Below are 17,677 nucleotides of genomic sequence, written 5' to 3' on the forward strand. Positions count from 1 at the left end.
AAAGATATCAATAGTATTCAATTTAATAGGAGTGAAACCTGACAAATAATTGATATCTTGTAAAGCCAAGTGAAAATCTTTAGGCTGATTCCACCAACGAGGGCCACAAGGACTATCTACTTGACTGCAAAAGTTGCTAGCCACTTGAGTAACCAGAGACTTGATATTTTTGGGAAATGCAAACTAAGGAACCTATTTAGAAACACAAAAGCACAAATAATTTTAACTACCTGACTGAAATGAAAAGTCAACAAAGACGCAAAAGGTAAAGAGACATACAACTGTCATGACCTGCGATTTCATTAACTGTCTCCTGCTCTGGCACTGTATAAAGCTAAGAGAAAATGCGTATGTGAATTCCGTGGAGTATAAAAGCATCAGAGAGGATGGGAAAACTGCACAAAGTCAGATATATACACTGCTATGAAGGACCTCCAACTTGAAGAGGAAGAGAAGTCAAACAACAGCAACTAAAAAAGATGGACAACATCCCCACAGAAGGCCCAAAGAACTTTTGCAAAAAGCCTCATATGGCACAACTAGAATACTCTCAGCAGATGTCCAACCCATCCCTTGACTGTGAAAGTTTAAAAAATAAGAATCAGAGAAAACTCTATTATTTGTTTTGCACATAAAGTTGGTAAACCTTGAAACCGAAAAAGAAAGCAGATCATCAGCTGGCCACTGTAAAGCAGCTCCTGTTGGTAACTATGAAGTGCAGGTCACAAGCAAAACCATGATTAGTGCTCTTCTGCTCACTCACTCTCACACACGCTCTCTCATTCTCTCTGAAAGGAGACTGCTGCATAATCAGAGAACAACAAAGAATACAGATGTAAGACCACTTTATAGAAGGGTATCTGAACTAAAGCGTCTACCCACCTACATCAAGAGGCACCACTCATCCATAATGAGGATCAATAATTCCAAAATCATCTACTCAAAGACTAAAGAAGTATTAGAATAAATTTACCATTCTGTGATTTTAGAATATAAATCTCAGAATAAATTGCTGCATAGCTATATTTAGAAGATCTTGGATTGCAGTGTTTTTATTTCTTGATCATTAATTTAACTCACGATACATGTTCTTTTAAGTTTTGTAAAACTTATCTATAGGGATAATTGGATCCATTATTAATTAACCAGGGAGCAGGAAACAACTTGTAGATACAAAGTTTTTTCTCTTGAGGTAGCAGATAGTCATTAATAACTCTTTTCTCTCTCTTTACAATCAACTCTTTCCAAACTGCTTCCTATAAATCTGCATATTATTATAAAAAGAAAAGGAGTACTTGTGGCACCTTAGAGACTAACCAATTTATTTGAGCATGAGCTTTCGTGAGCTACAGCTCACTTCATCGGATGTGATGAAGCTGTAGCTCACGAAAGCTCATGCTCAAATAAATTGGTTAGTCTCTAAGGTGCCACAAGTACTCCTTTTCTTTTTGCGAATACAGACTAACACGGCTGTTACTCTGAAACCTGTCATATTATTATAGTGTTTCTACCCACTGAGGTTAATGGAAAAACTCCCTATCAAAGAGGCTAAATTAGCCATCCAGACACTTCTAAGATTTGTTTCTTGGTCATAATTTGCTGCCTCTTTTGGCATGTTTATGCTATTGCAAACAACATGTTTTGTGCATGGATTTCTTACAATACCTGGTTTTTTTCTATAAGTTCTCTTTGGCTGCCAAAATACAGAAGAAGTTTCAACCCAGGGCACCAGTGTTTCAGTTCAATCTCCCACTTCAGTATGTTACAGCTCCGTACAACAACAAGATGAGGACCCCAATTACCTACAAGGAGGTATAAATACAACATGTATTAGAGAAAAATGCACATGGCTTCACAGTTCATTAAAAACTGATGCACAAACAGAAAAAGCTTACAGTCAGAAGTCTTTATTTATTCTACCATGATTTTCATGACTGGAACAGATTAAAACAATTATTTTTTATTCTTTAGACATATATTTGACAATGAAGACATTATGTATATGGGTTTACAGTAAAAACTAAAAACTCACACTTCATACCTTCATTACCAGCCAGGTGTGTGAAAAAGGCAATGACTTGAGTAGTTTTGCCAAGGCCTGCCTCATCTCCCAGAATACCATTGAGATTCTTCTTATATAACTTCACTAACCAGTCCAGCCCAATCTTCTGATACTCTCTAAGAGTCCCATACAACAGGGACAGAGTATCACCTTTTACTGTCGTTGTGATTTGAGCACTGTCTTTAGGTAACAGCACTTCTGCAGCAGCAGCAACCTCTACTATGTCTCTCATGTGTTTCATTGCAGCACTTGTTTTCTCTGTACTCTCATGCTGATCAATTCTGAGGAGTGACTCTATGAATACTAGTTCCCTCAGAGGGCTCGCTCTCTCACTTACAGAGTCTTCCATTTCTGAACAAAAGTAATAAAGATCATGAGGTTTCCTGTACCTGTGATGCATGTTTCAGTAACAACTGATGCAATATACAGACATGCCATTCAAAAACGTACATTTCAGCTGTGCTAACCATTTGGATATAAGAATTCTGGACTGGGACAATATCTGAATACATACACACATATATATACACATACACACACACGCGCGCACACACACACACATTATATATATTATATATGCACGCATACATACATACACACCAAGATTTTTTTCATATAAAAATAAACCTGACATTTCTCCAGATCAAGTATATTTCAGGAGATCAGCATTATCTTATAAAAAGGCCTCCTACAATATACACGTTGGAAAGATACCTATGCTAGAAAGACTCTTTACAAAAGAAAAAACCCTCATACCTAAGATTGATAAACAATCTTCCTACCTTCTTTGGCTAAATCAGTCAACTCAGTTTGATGACCCATGTTTTCTTTTTCAAAATTTCTCACTTCAGCATTCTCTTCATCTGTCTCTAAAACCAAGCATTATCGATATTGTGAGTAAAAAATGTTAGCAATTTAATTTCTCTGTTTACAGTTAAAGTCACTTCTTGTCATTTAATCTCTAGGAATTTTCTATCAGCAATGAGCCAAATTTGCCCCTCGTGTAATGCAACTGAGGTCAGCATTACTGTCATTTACTGACACGCTATGCACTTACAGCTGTGTTGTGCCTGTAGTAGCTCCAAAGATAACCAAGAAGGCTGAGAACTGTCATTTTAAAATGATGTGTGTCAGATTTATTACTGAATAAGGAACAGGTGAGTTTCACCCACTTTACGCTCAGTGAAATTAAAGATAAGCTGCTTTTCACATCGTAAGTAAGGCTGTAAGAAAGTTGTGATATTTTTGTTCAAAAGTTGTGGCCACAGTTTGTTAAAGCTGCAGTTTTGGTATGGTCACACTAAAACCGCAACTTTGCCCCATATCCAGGCTTGCTCCACCCCATCATGAGGAGACTGGGAAGGAATTTCCATTGCAGCATGGAGCAGACAGGAGCGCACAGACCGGGCAACCCTGCCCCAGTGACGGCAGCACAGACTCCTCCTTTCCATCCCTCCCCTCATACCGCAGATCCCTACAGGGCCAGGGGTTCATTTCAGCACTGCCAGCCCCTGGACGCTACTGCCAGCGGCAGGGGCTAGACTCTTTGCAGCTGGCTCCAGGTATCTCTGTTCCCTGCCTGTCCGACAAGGAGAACAACTTGGCTTGACCTGGTGAACAGGCAGCCAGGCCAAATTTGAGTGAGTGGTGTGGCAACTGGATGCACATGGTCAAAACACAGGGATGCCATTTCAAACCAGACTGTTCTCCTTGTTGGCAGGGAGTAGAGGCACACAGAGCCAGCTGCAGAGAGGCTGGTTCTTGCTGCTGGAAGCAGCATCTAAGGGCTAGAGGCGATGAAATTTGTGACAACTATAAAAACTTGTTTTGTCTGCTAAAAGATGCAGTTCACAAAACAAAGTTGTTGCTCATGATTTTCTTACAGCCTTAATCACAAGGACATCTTGGCAGAAGATATTCCTTACTAATTATTTCCGTGTTCCACAATGTGTTTCCTTAAAAGCTTCTTCAAAATTTAAGTCTAAAGGAACAAGCTTACGATTAAACAATCATTAGGCCTCGTAAGCCCCATTTCAAAACAACACATACACTTGGGGCAATTTTGTCTTTGAGTGAGTTTATGTTCTTAAATTTCTAATTTAAATAAGTCTTACAGATAGCTTTATAACAAACCTATAACTACAACTGGGAAAAAAAAACAAAACCAGACCTTCGTGATCAGTAAGGAATGTGATTGCTTTTCTTTTTCTCCCAGATATTGCTGAATCCTAAACAATAGAAAATAGAGCTTATTTTACACATATTATAAATCCCAAACCTTCAACATGCAAGATGCAAAATAATCAGTAAGCGGCTACAATTTCATAAGACCATTTCAAAACTTCCAAAGACAATTCTCATGCTACTTTCCCTCCTTGCCCAGACTCCCTCCCAAATATAATTATACAATAGTACAAGGCCCCAATTCCGCAAACACAGGCATTAATCTCGACAACTATACACCTTTAGAGTCCACACTGACTTAAATGAAACTGTGTTGGGACAGGAGACTATACTAATGCATCTAGTTTCTGGACTGAGGTTTAAGCATGTTTTTACTGAGACTAGGTTGGATTTTTAACAATGAAGTAAAACAACCACCATTAACTATCTGAATGTCTTATACTGACCACATGAAAACAAAAAGTCATCTCACTGTAATTAGTACTCATTCCGGGACCGTAAAATTAGCACAAATAAAATAAGAAAGTAAGCTCACTAATGCATTCTGATTTAACAGTAGTTACCTGAATTCTTGTATCTTGACCTGAAAGATTATAATAGCATATTAGACACCATTTTTTCATTGATTAACAAAGCACATCCTATTGAAAATTATTCAACATGTTTCTTCATTTTTTTAATCAATTTCTTCGAGAATGTATGAGATCATTCATGATTATGTGCCAAGGAAAAAGTTATAAAAAAGCATGAAGAACTGAAATCAATGAGGTCCTGTAGCTTTAATTTATGTTCAAATTTAATTCTCGGGCCAAATTCAGCTCTGGCATAAGCAGGTGCAACTCTACTGACGTGTGTGTGTGTGTGTGTGTGTGTGTGTGTGTGTGTGTGTGTGTGTGTGTGTGTGTGTGTGTGTGTGTGTGTGTGTGTGTGTGTGTGTGTGTGTGTGTGTGTGTGTGTGTGTGTGTGTGTGTGTGTGTGTGTGTATTTGATGGAAATGGTGCATCCCGTCTCTCAGAAAATCATGAGATGTGCCATATTAAACCCACATAGGAACAAGAGTACAGCAACAAAGGCTGCAGGCTAATGAACTCTCAGTGAGAGCCTTGGTACTTCTGGGTATTATGTTCAAATATATCTATTCTAACAGCAGCACAAGTAAAGTTCTAGTTAAACTGGGAAAGAGAAAAGTTAATTAGGATACAAACCTATGACCAAGACATTTGTTTTTAAATAGTATTTTGATGGCCTTTCACCATTTCCACCTTGTGAGAATCTTCTGAAAAATGTCTTGATAAAAAAACATCCATGTACCTCTTTTTGAAATTTCTTGTACATTTAAGGTATTTTTCATTCTTCTTTCTTCTACTTGCAGTTTTAATTCTACCACCTAAAAAAGGAAGTGTGAGGTGAAAGGAAAGCAATAAACATTAATGAAGTTAACTGCATTTAATCTTAAAGAGAACTATGAATTTCCTTCTATTCCTTCACCAACAGGACAGGCAACCTTTACATGCACTCCTCCTTCCAATCAAGTCACATAATTGCTGCTTTTTGTCATTTTAAGAAGTCTTCGAATATAGAAGATTTTAAACCAGTGTGTAACTCTGAAATTTTACAGATACTGATTTTTAAATATGATCCTGAGGCAAGGGTGGCTCTTCCTTCCAGAAGAAACTAATGAACCTTTAATCTTGAAGAATACCTGGATATTACAGTGATAGGCACTTTAGAGATAATAATAATATTGGGCCAGATCTTCAGCTGTGGCCATAATGCAGAGTTCCATTAACATGGAGGAGTGCCAAAATGGCTTTAAAGTTCTCCTTGGCACTGCTGCCCAGATCCTGATGCTGTTCTATACATGCCATCCCCCTTGCGCTGCATTAAATCTGCCTGCGGAATGCTCCAAATTATGTCAAGTTTTAATGTTTATAGTGGGCCAAACATGCAGCCCAGGATCTCCATGGCACAAGACACTGTCTCAACCATGCCCCTTTTCCCCAACACTACTTGAGTCCTTGCTTTGGCTCTAGTACACTGCAAGATCATCCCTGTACCATACTACTCTGCCAGTGCAGGACAAACCAAACCAACCACATATGAGGATATGGCCCAATAACTTTTCAATAGCACTACAGTACCTCTTTAAACATTTTTGCATTTATACTTTCACAATACATTTACCTGTTTAATGCTGGACCAGAAATGTTCAATTTCTCTAGCAGTAGAAGCAGCAATGCGCCTCAGTCGATTTTGTTCTGCTTTCTTGCTCCTCTCCTTATGAAGTCTCTTATCTTCATGATAGCACACCACATTTCTGATCAGCTGGATAAAAGCATTAGTTTTATTTTAAAGTGTAGCACCAGCTAGCTCTATGCTTCTTGCTTTGTGCCTCACACTGGAGAAGAAGGCAAAAAATATACCCTGAAAAGATATACCACTAAAAAATAACCACCCTAGGCCTACATAGGCACACTTTAAGCAAAGCACACCAGGAATACACACACCCTAAGGGTATTTTACACCATAAAGAAAAACCTATCACCAAGTCTCAGAGCCCAGGTCATTGACTTGGGTTCATGGGGCTTGGGTTGCAGGGCTAAAAACAGCAGTATAGACACTCAAGTTCAGGCTGGAGCCCAGGCTCTGGAACCTGGTGAGAACCAGGGAGATGGAGAGGGTGTAATTCTCCCCACTCCCCAGGGTTCAGAGCTTGGGCTCCAGTCTGAGACGCAACATCTATGCTGCTATTTTTAGTCCAGGAGACTGAGCTCCACAAGCCAAAGTCAACTGACCTGGGCTCTGACACTCGGTGCTGCGGGCTTTTCTTTGCAGTGTAGACATGCCTATAATTATATATTAGGGTAACCATTAACTGATCTCTTGGTGAGGAGAGAATAATGCTCAATAATTTAATGCTCATGGATTGAACTGTTTTTGCAGTCTTTCATCACGTAAATGAAAGATAATCCAAGACACAGAGAAGAGATTTCTTATGTTCTAATCTACATTCATGTCACCTACATTACAGGATACCAGAATAACCTAGTGCCCCAATATATAATCACCTAGCACCAGTGCCGATGGGAGACCTAGGTTCCTATACTTAAGACAAAAGGTCACTACTTTTAGAACTTTAGAATTCTCTGAAAAGATAAGTGTTTTATGAAGTGCTTTACAAACTTTACAAGTTTACAAATATGCTTGTTTTGCTTGGGGAGATTGAAAATGGCCCAATGTCAGTGGCAGAGCCAGAAATAAAACTCTTGCATTCTGACTCTCAGTGTCCAGGTTCTAACCATGAGAATGCTGCCTATTTTTCCATGCTGTGTGTTAGAAAGAATCATATCCATATTACCTTCTTAGCAGTTGCTGTTTTCCACCTTCGCTCTTGAACAAAATCAGTTGCCATCCATTGCATTTCTTCCAGTAGATAATCCTGGTGAGATTTGGGTCTTGCAGCCTCTTGAAGTCTGGGCAATCGCCTTAGAGACCATAAACCTTCTTTCCTGAGGTCTGCTATTCGTTGATGCACTTGGGTTTCCTTAAAAATATGCAAAACTATACTTAGTTCTCTTGTTACATAAAAAAAGGATGATCACAGAAAGAAGACATGACTTTTTCACTGAAATAAATGATGGAAAGAAAGTATTACTATCTGCAGAAACACTTCACACATTTTACATCACACTATCTAAAAAAAAATATGAGTAACTGTTCAAGTAACATTAATGGTTTGAATAAATCCTCAAACGGAGAGGAACTCAGGATGGAGTGGTGCTCTCCTTTGAAGACTTCAGAATAGATGTTTTGAAAAGGTGAAAATCATCATCAGTATAAAAGCTTTTCCCCCCAATGCAGCGTATCACACTTTAAACAAAAAATTTCAAAGCCTACACATCTGACTAATGATTATTGATGGCTCGCTCAGATACAATTTCAATTCCATCCTCCTTTCTTATTCTGAGAACCAAGTAGGGAATAATTTGATGAATAAGTTTTAATACAAATTAACATTAAAATAGAGAGCAGAAAACTACATGCGGAGTTCCCCCATTTATCCTATCATTTCATGGATGGAAGCTTTGCAAAGCTAGTGCCAAAGCATGAACTTGCACAATTTACTGGATTCTTTTTAAGAATATCTGTAATCATTCTCTAGTTGGCTCTTGTGCATACACAAGTTATACAACTACTGTTTGGGATTTCTTCCCTCATTGCTTACACACTGGGTAAGAGAAAATTCAAAATAATTTATTTTGTTTAATTGCATCTCTGCTTACAAAACAGTTTATACCACCTCTCGGATATCATTTTATGGAACTGATTCTATTTCCTTAGAGGAGGGTATGTCACACCTTTTCATGCCTTTTCTTACTAGAGATAAAAGGATAAATGTCTCATGATGATGTCTCCGATAATTGTCTCGCATAATTGATATCATGAGGCCCAAGTTCTTTTCCTCCAAGAAAATCTTTTTAAAGCATTTCCTTTCTAGAAAAGGAATGATGCCTCTCACTCAAGTCAAATATAATACTCTATCAGAATTTATAAAGCACATCTCGCTGTAGTATGCGGGTGGCTGCATGATATCTGCATGCTGAGTGAATTTCACACCAGTGCAAAGGATCTGCATAAGACTCTTATGCAAAACTTTTCATGAAAGTCTGTGCAAAACTTAGTAGATTCATAATACTGCTTTCCTTTTCAACAAAGGATTACTCTATTAGTCTCTTCAGTGTATAGTCTAGGGGTGGGCAAACTATGGCCTGTGGGATTGCCAGCCCTGTGGTGCAGTGCGGCTAAGGCAGGCTCCCTGCCCGCCCTGGCCCCGCGCCGCTCCCTGCGGCCTCGGAGGGGGCGGCGGGGCAAGGAGGGAATAGGGCTCCACGTGCTGTCCTCACCTGCAGGCATCGCCCCCAGCAGCTCCCATTAGCTGGGAACTTCAGGAGAGGTACCCAGAGGCAGGGGCAGCGCGAAGAGCCCTCGGCCCCTCCCCCAGGGGCCACGGTGCCGGCCGCTTCCAGGAGCAATATGGCGCCAGGGCAGGCAGGGAGCCTGCCTTAGTCCCGCTGCGCGCAGCTGCCACCCCAGAGCCCCTCAATGTAAGTGGCACTGGGCTGGAGCCCGCACCCTGAGCCCCTCCTTCACCCCAACGCCCTGCCGCACCCCAATCCCCTGCCCTGAGCCGCCACTCAAACTCCGCACCCCCTCCTGCACCACAACCCCTTGTCCTTAGCTCCTTCCTGCACACCACACTCCACTCTCACCCCACACTCCCTCCTGCACCCCTCCACACCACACTCCCCTCCCACACCCCAACCCTTACCCCAGCCCTACATTCATGGCCTGCATGAAATTTCCCCACCCAGATGTGGCCCTCGGGCCAAAAAGTTTGCCCACCCCTGGTATAGTCTGAAGTTCAGAATTTTCAAAAGAGACCAGTAGAAGAATCACCCTTTCCTCCACTAGATTGTAATACTGTTTGTTTGAATGATGCATCTTGAAACAGAGACCTTTCATTTTTCAGCTGAAAGCAACCATTTAACCTGATGGCATTACTAAATCCAAGTTGAAAGAAAAGCAATCACCCGCCACTGGAGTCTTTTGCTAAATCACAACTGGACAAATATTATTTTCAACAAAATACAGATTGATATATTAGGTCCTGAAGAAAATAATTCCAGCAAAGACAAGGTAGATATCTTGGCCCTCTCCTAGGCACCACTCTCTCCAGAACTACCACAGACACTGACTTTTGTTTTTGCCAGCGGGTACTCCTCTTCGCTCCCTTCCTCTCTCCCTCCCACTTACCCCCGTGCAAGCGGTGGTTGGGGCCTCGGGAGGAACAGGCCGAGTAGGGACAAGACCTTGGGGCGGAGCAGCAGGAGGAGCCTCGGGGCTGGGCCAGGTGCTGGGGCCCACAAGAGATTAATCCAGCCCTGCAGGTGCTGAACATCCCCCTTTTTTTTTTTTGGTGGGTGCTTGTGCCCCAGAACACCCACGGAGTCGGCATCTATGAGAGCTACCACTGTATGATAAGAGAAACTGGAATACAGATACTATTAGCTACAGAATATGTGAAGTGTGCACGGACACAAAGATTTTCATCTATAAATTAATAATCAAAATCCAGTTCTACTATGTGATGGCTCTTTGAAGTGAGTCATTGGTTCCTAATAAGTTCCAGTAAAAAACCCACGATTATTGGCCCTAATTTTCTCCCTTACTGACAGTATCAGAAATGCATAGGACTAAATGGGCACAGGAAATCAATAACTCTCTCTTCCCCAGAGATCTCAGACCTAACATACAGGGTCCATCTTGTCAAGGCACTGTGAAAAAGTTTGCATGCCCCTCCTTATGTTGTACACGTTAGGCAGGTGACTTCAATCTTCAAGGCTGTCAATCTGAATGAAACCTTCCACATGTATTAAATACACTTAAACATAAAAGTGAATTTGGTGAAGTAAAAGGAAATAAAAACAAAACTAAAGATTCTTAAAGTTCCTGGGGTTGAGTATTAGACCATCTAGAAAAAAGGAGATTAAGGAATATTTACTTCACAAAAGTAAATCCTTAAGAGAATAAAGCAGCAGAAAGGCTATGAACAGAGTTTAGCCTACCTTCGAACTTGACATGGTAAGAGACCCAAAACTAGACAGAAAGATTAAAACATTATGTCTTTGTTCCTACGATTCTCTCTCTCTATCACAGTCAAACAGAACTACCCAATTGTGCTAAACAAACAACATAATAGAGGAAAACCTGCATGCATTTCCCAGAGCATAACACACAAAACCGCACTTTCTATATATTTCATACAAGACAATGCTTGTATAAAAGAAGTTTTAATCAGAATACCAGCTCCAACACAGCAACAGGTAACAGTGGCACCTGCCTCTGTACATGGAGTGCTGGCTGTACCTGCTGTTGAAGAGATATCATGAGCTGGCTATATGGAGCCAAAACGATGGAAATACTTTGTGGCTGGGACTCCATTTTCTGAGGCTGTTCTGGAAACTCTCCGACAGGTGGTGGTTGCTGTGAAAGCTGCAATGAAGCTGGGAAAGCCACTATGAAGACGTCTGCAGGTTGCTGCCTCCCAAGCAGCTGAGATGGAGGAGTGTGTGAACTTGCCACATTTTCCACAGACAGATGCTTGGATGGATTATTTTACTGTTGTTGGCTTTGTTTCTGTCTTGCAAATTGCACTGCTGGAGGAGTGGGAGACATTCTACCTGCAAAGCAAAAGAAAATCATAACATATCCATTTTAAAGGTTGACGTTCTGCTAATTTAACCAGTGAAATATTAAGATAGCAAAAGGGAAAACACAGAGGTTTTTGTTAACCAAGTTGCTTTATCACAGGACACCATCACTATAATATAATTACATACCAAAAAACTACAGCTACCAAGCTGCAAAGCAATCAGTGTTTTAAAGTGTGCCGTATAGCAATGCTGCTCTTTAAGCTGATGATAAACTAATTTTCTGTTTATGAACATGCAAGATAAAGAGGTGTGAACCAGGCATCAATTTTATATTAGTCAGAGTATCAAATGATCAAAGGAACAACTTCACTAAAACAACAATTAAGAAAAACAGCAAATTAGACACAGAGGGGTAAAATATCCAACCCAGGGCTCTGAGAATGAGATGTGCAACTCTCACCAAGGTTACCAGGAATTTACCCCAGAGAGTTTTTATGTTAGATTAATTGGTATTAGGTGTAATGTTCCAATTAGAGAAAAAATAATTTAAGCAATTATCTTTAATTAGAAAGGTAAAACTAGACTAGTCATGGTCATTTCCATTATTAAACATTTACTATAAATCTTTTGTATCAGTAGTGGGTATATCAGCTTTATTCTAAAACTTTTACCTTGTATCATTGGCATTAGCTGTTGAAGAGGAACATCTGAAGCCACAAACTTCCTTTAGAACTGTGTTTTCACAGTCAGTCATTTTCTTTCCAGACATTCATTCTCACTGGAATCACTCTGGTCATTTTTACGATAGTACAATGGGCCCAATACCAAAACCCTTACTTGTTAGAGTGGTCTCATTAACAAGAGTGGCCCAGTTCTACAATGGAACACCTCAAGTCCCACTGATTTAAAAGGAAATTGAGGGCATTTAGCAATTTACAGGTAGATCATAACTCTTAATCTTTACTTTAGTTCTGTAATTGACACTCTCATAGTTGCATCACTTGAACAAATTCTAGGTATGATCTGTTCTGAAAACTGTACAGCAACAAGCAGGATGCAAAATCCCCCTTAAAATGCCAGGAGAAGGGAAACCCAAACAGTGCACAGTCCAGAAGTAAATAAATTAGACAAAATTAACAAGAAACTAAGAGGAACTAAGCTGTTTGCTGTACTGTTATCAAAACTAGCCATGCAAGTTTAGGGGCAACATTTTATTGTTTTTAATTGATAAGAGACGCAGTCAAAAGTAGTGAATTCTTCTATAACATATCAAATTTAATGAAGGAAAAAATCTTGGGATGATACATAAATTAGAACTTTTGAACAGTATTTGAAATAGTTGCTGCTAAGATGAAAAAAAAACAATTTCTAACTTGTATCTAGGTGGGCAGTTGCAGGAATATATCTCCATCTGCCTTGTTCTGTCACAATCTTTTCCCGAGAAAAAATATTGTGAAAAAAGAAAATAATTATCCTTTTAAAATTTCTGAGAACTATGTAGCATTTTATTGATAATACTTCATTATACACCTGTTTCACTGAAATCATAAGAGGAAAAAGCATATTTTGCTGTGAATCATGTACTGTTTCTAATAGATTTCTATCACAGTGGAAGTGTGTGCAATTATGAAGGCCTCTCACAATTGGAACCCTTGTATTAAGTTCAACTCAAATCAAAAGGGTTTTTTAAACCTCCTTCCTAATATATAAGAATTACAAAGCTTCCCATGATAGAAACCCATAACATTTTATAAACAGCAAGCACTTCAACCATTGCCTTTATTGATGCTAGGGATCATGACTGAGGTGCAGCAATATAGCAGAGAGTGGTTGAGAGAGGTGGAACAAAGAGAGAAAGAAAAGAGAAAATGAGTCAGAGCCTATGCAGGTGACAAAGAGAATTAGGCCATTTGTATTTCTGTTACTGTATGACAACTTTCTAAAACATCAAAAAGAGATAAACTAATTAATAACTTTGGAAAGGAAGGAAAACAATTCAGTTTTGAAATTAACTAGGCTTTAAATTGCCAGCAGTGGACACTGCGCGATTACAAAACTTGCTTCTGGTCACAAAAGGGCCATGATCCAAATAAGAGCACAGCTAAGTGACACAATTAAGAACAAAAATGTTTCAAGTTAAGCAGAGAGTAAAGGCACCCCCCAGTAGGTGAATATATCAACATTTATATCAACAAGAATTAATCTCATTCCCAAAGTTAATATATGCTTTTTAATTAAGAAAGAAAGTTTTCATGTCATCTTTCATTTTGTGACAGTGTTTTACAAAATCCAGTTACACCTGCTGGCAGGTGTAGGGCAAAAATGGAATCCTCGGCTTTAGGCAACAGACTCTACACCACACACACAATTTTAAGAACCCTTACGTCTGTTCAGATAGCAAACCACAATGTAATTAAACTCCCTTGAAGATTTCACTAATTGCTATATAATTACTTGCCAAAGGAAGAAGACTGTGACTTTATTTTAAAATTACAGTGAATATGTACATGATTACGAGGATGTACATACTAAGCATCCCAATTCTTCTCCTTCACATTACTTACCTCCTGTGTGTTTCTAATGGCTTTCACCAAATTCTTCACTTGCTTGAAAAACACTTCTCTAGCAAAATCACTGTTCTTCGGAACTTGGGATCTCATGAGTACAAATATTTGTGCTACGTCTGTGCTTTCACTAATATTTCCTTTAGCGTCCCCATTCCAAGTTATTAAAGGTTTTTTACCTCATGATTGATAATCTCAGATTTTTCCTCCTCCTCCAGATCCAAACTACTTTGCCTAAGGTATGCTTGTAATGGGACACAGTATTTTTTCTTAAAAGCTAAGAAGTTCATTATATTTCTTTTGAAAATGTAGCAAGAAATAGTTCAATCAAGTATTCCTTCAGAACCTTCATCCATTCGTAGTGGCAATCTAAGCACTGCTTTCTTATCAGCAGTTTCTTGAGTTGTAGGTTGAATCTCTTCTAGCTTTTAGGGATTTTGCCCCCCTACTACTGTATATCTGTAACGAAGCAAACAAGGTTAAACAAATCCTGTGCAAGAGTAGCTCAAAAAGGAGGCGATGGTCAGCCAGGGCCTCAGTGGCCATATGGGCCTGCCTGCCAGTCCTCACACTGCCAGCCCAGGGGCTGCCACTGACGATCAGCTATAGAAAGCACGGGGCTGGCCACTGAGACCTGGTCTTTTCCCCTTCCCCCAAACTCAAGAGCTTCTCCCTCACCCCTCCAAGACTGCCCCCTCAGAACTTCTCCCCTTCTCCTCCAGGAGACCCCCCTCAGCATTTTCCCCACACCTCTTTTAGCTCCAGCTTTTAATCTATTTGATGTCCCATCATATACAATGGACCTGCTCAATTACTTTCCTTGAAACACTTGATGCTGTTAGAAGCAGCCCTTGGATACTAGTATTGATTCATGGTGGAAAATTAGTAGTTTTCATATGACATGGGCTAGTCACTGACAATGTTTGCTTCACTAGCTATAGGTCCAAGATGCTGAATGAAACAATCTGTGAATGAGGTTGTCAAAACCTGAATTTTCATACAACAGCAGTTGCTCCAGAATATGGAAGTTGTACCCATGCTTGAGCTTTCTTGATACACAAAAAGTCCACAATTTGAAGGCCTCAGATTGATTAATCTCCCAACACACCAACATTTACAAATCTTGGTGTTAAATATCGAAGCCAGGATCTAGAATGTCTACCTAAACATTTGGTAATGACTGCACCAGTACAGAGCTGGATTGTGTAGGGCTTTGAGACTGAACCTGTTGGAGCAATGGCAAAATAACTAGAGTATGTGCTAGAGATCAATGCTCAAACCTCCTTTGGACAATGTTGGATTTGTGATTAGCAATGGGATAAACATTATCTGCTGGATTCCTAGAGCTACTGGTCAAACTGCAGGTCATATTCCCATTCTGCCCAGCTACTGGAATTCAACTCATTATAAATAGTTATATTTGGTAACTGTGGTGCAGGCAGGCTTCCAGAGGAGATATATCCCTTAAGGGCAGGGGATACAGGGAAGCAGCACAGCAACATGGATATCATACATTGAGACAGAAAATAGATCGGATATGTAGCTCCTTGTATTTCTCTGCACGCCCAATTTACCTTAACAATAGAGATGACTAAGTCCATAGGGAAACAACATTAACACAGTAATTAATATCCATAAAAGCAAGGAAGTTCCTAGTTAAAGTAAAACATACATGTATCCAATATACACCATATATCCCTCATTTGGGTACCTGCTTAGGCCATGTCTAGACTAGGAATCTTGTTTGTGTTAGTACTACATTTCCTTGCTTTTAGTCTTCTACTGCAAGTTAAATATTTAGGTTTGTGTGTCATTTTGTGCTCGTCAATCTATTTGATGCTTCTTCTAGCACCAACCCTGGAAACGGCAACATTTTCAAGGCAAGAGCGAAGCAGTAAATGTTCTTACTATATATATATCCAGGTCTGAAGTAAGGGTGCCCAGTGTGTCTTGTTTCAAGCGATGCCCCAGATTTTTAGAGGATTCCCCTTGCGCCTTCCCGAGGCCTAAAAACCAGCCAGAGGGGGGCCACGCAGCACCAAGCTTAACTCAGCCTGTGTTTTGTTGGGTTGTTTTTAACAAACCAGCGGTTAAGGAGCGTCTGTCCCAGGAGCACAGAGTCTCAAGCAGCCTATTCTGGGGGTAACCTTAAACCCCAGAAAGGCACAGACACCTGCGTGGAGGCATCAAGCTTTAGGGGCGGTGCAAGGCTCAGCAAGGGGACAGGTCGTCCCCTGCCCCGGACAACGGCAGCACGGGGCTGCACCCACCACAGCGCTGACAGCTGCGTGACAGGGTCCCTGCGGGAAAACGGGACAGACACTCGCTCAGCCAGGGCCTCGGGGGCCCCAGGGGTCTGCCAGCCAGCCCACCAGCCCAGGGGCTGCCACTGATGATCAGCGACAGAAGGCACCTGGCTGCTGTCCACCGGGACCTGGCGCCAGCATCTTCCCCGCCCCCAAGAGCTTACCCCTCGCCCCCCGAGCTTCTCCCCCTCAACCGAGCGAGCCCAGCCCCGCCCGCTCCGAGCTTCTCCCCTTCAACCGAGCGGGCCCAGCCCCGCCCGCTCCGAGCTTCTCCCCCTTTCAACCGAGCGGGCCCAGCCCCGCCCGCTCCGAGCTTCTCCCCCTTTCAACCGAGCGGGCCCAGCCCCGCCCGCTCCGAGCTTCTCCCCCCTTCAACCGAGCGAGCCTCGCCCGCCCCGCCCGAGCTCCTCCCCCCTTCAACCGAGCGAGCCTCGCCCGCCCCGCCCGAGCTCCTCCCCCCCTTCAACCGAGCGAGCCTCGCCCGCCCCGCCCGAGCTCCTCCCCCCCTTCAACCGAGCGAGCCTCGCCCGCCCCGCCCGAGCTTCTCCCCCCTTCAACCGAGCGAGCCTCGCCCGAGCTCCTCCCCTTCAACCGAGAGAGCCCCCTCCGAGCTTCTCCCCCTTCAACCGAGCAAGCCCAGCCCAGCCCCGCCCCACCCGAGCTTCTCCCCCCTCAACCGAACGAGCCCCGCCCCGCCCGAGCTTGTCCTCCACCCCCTCGGGGACCGTCTCGCCTCTGAACACCCCCCTCTCAGAGCTGGTCCCCCGCCCTCAGGCAGCTCCCCTCGACCCCGCCCCGCCGCGGGAGTGTCTCCGGCCTAGCCCCGCCTCCCAGCGGCCCTTGGGCGTCGCTCAGAGAAGTCCCGGGTGGTACCACCGCAAGCTCACCCTGAAGGGGGAGAAATGCCGGGTGGGGTGTACCACTCCGGGCTCTGGTGCAGTGACTCACCTTAGCCGGGAAGAGCGAGGCTGTCGGGCGAGGAGCGACCACAAGGGCGCGGGGGGGGCACAGAGAATGGCGGAGGACTCCGCTACGGGCACCCGGCAGGGACAGAACAGTGAGGGTTCCCAGACACCTCCACTTCCCCTCTGCTCTGTGCTCACCAGGGGCGCTGTTGTCGGACAAGAGGAAGGAGAGGCAGGAAGGGGGGACAACCCTCCTCTTGCTACACAAATTGCTAGGGTGCCTGCACCGCTTCACGGCCCAATTCGAACGGGACAGGGCTGCCAACTCCCCCTGTGTTGCCTTCTACCTGGGGGTAAGTGGTGCGTGTCCGTAAGCCCCAGCTCCTGGAGTCATGTTACTATGGAAGAATCGCCAGTTTCCTATTAAAAAAACAAGTAAGTT

At 42.3% G+C, this 17,677-nt stretch overlaps 1 protein-coding gene across 1 annotated transcript in view; it reads right to left on the bottom strand.

Annotated features, from left to right (window-relative positions):
• The window catches only part of LOC141999567 (E1A-binding protein p400-like), a 48,994-nt gene extending 37,578 nt beyond the window's left edge, over positions 1–11,416 (bottom strand). Inside the window, exons 1-9 of the mRNA XM_074973132.1 lie at positions 11,174–11,416; positions 7,605–7,790; positions 6,431–6,571; positions 5,558–5,633; positions 4,810–4,829; positions 4,233–4,290; positions 2,845–2,931; positions 2,042–2,413; positions 1,666–1,802 (exon numbers count right to left, since the gene is read on the bottom strand). Of these exons, the coding sequence (XP_074829233.1) occupies positions 1,666–1,802; positions 2,042–2,413; positions 2,845–2,931; positions 4,233–4,290; positions 4,810–4,829; positions 5,558–5,633; positions 6,431–6,571; positions 7,605–7,790; positions 11,174–11,248 (1,152 nt within the window). The 5' untranslated portion in view covers positions 11,249–11,416. The remainder of the gene's footprint in view (positions 1–1,665; positions 1,803–2,041; positions 2,414–2,844; positions 2,932–4,232; positions 4,291–4,809; positions 4,830–5,557; positions 5,634–6,430; positions 6,572–7,604; positions 7,791–11,173) is intronic.
• Between the last annotated feature and the right edge of the window lie 6,261 nt (positions 11,417–17,677).

Source organism: Natator depressus, chromosome 15, assembly GCF_965152275.1.
Source record: "Natator depressus isolate rNatDep1 chromosome 15, rNatDep2.hap1, whole genome shotgun sequence".
In the NCBI taxonomy this organism is placed as follows: Eukaryota; Metazoa; Chordata; order Testudines; family Cheloniidae; genus Natator; species Natator depressus.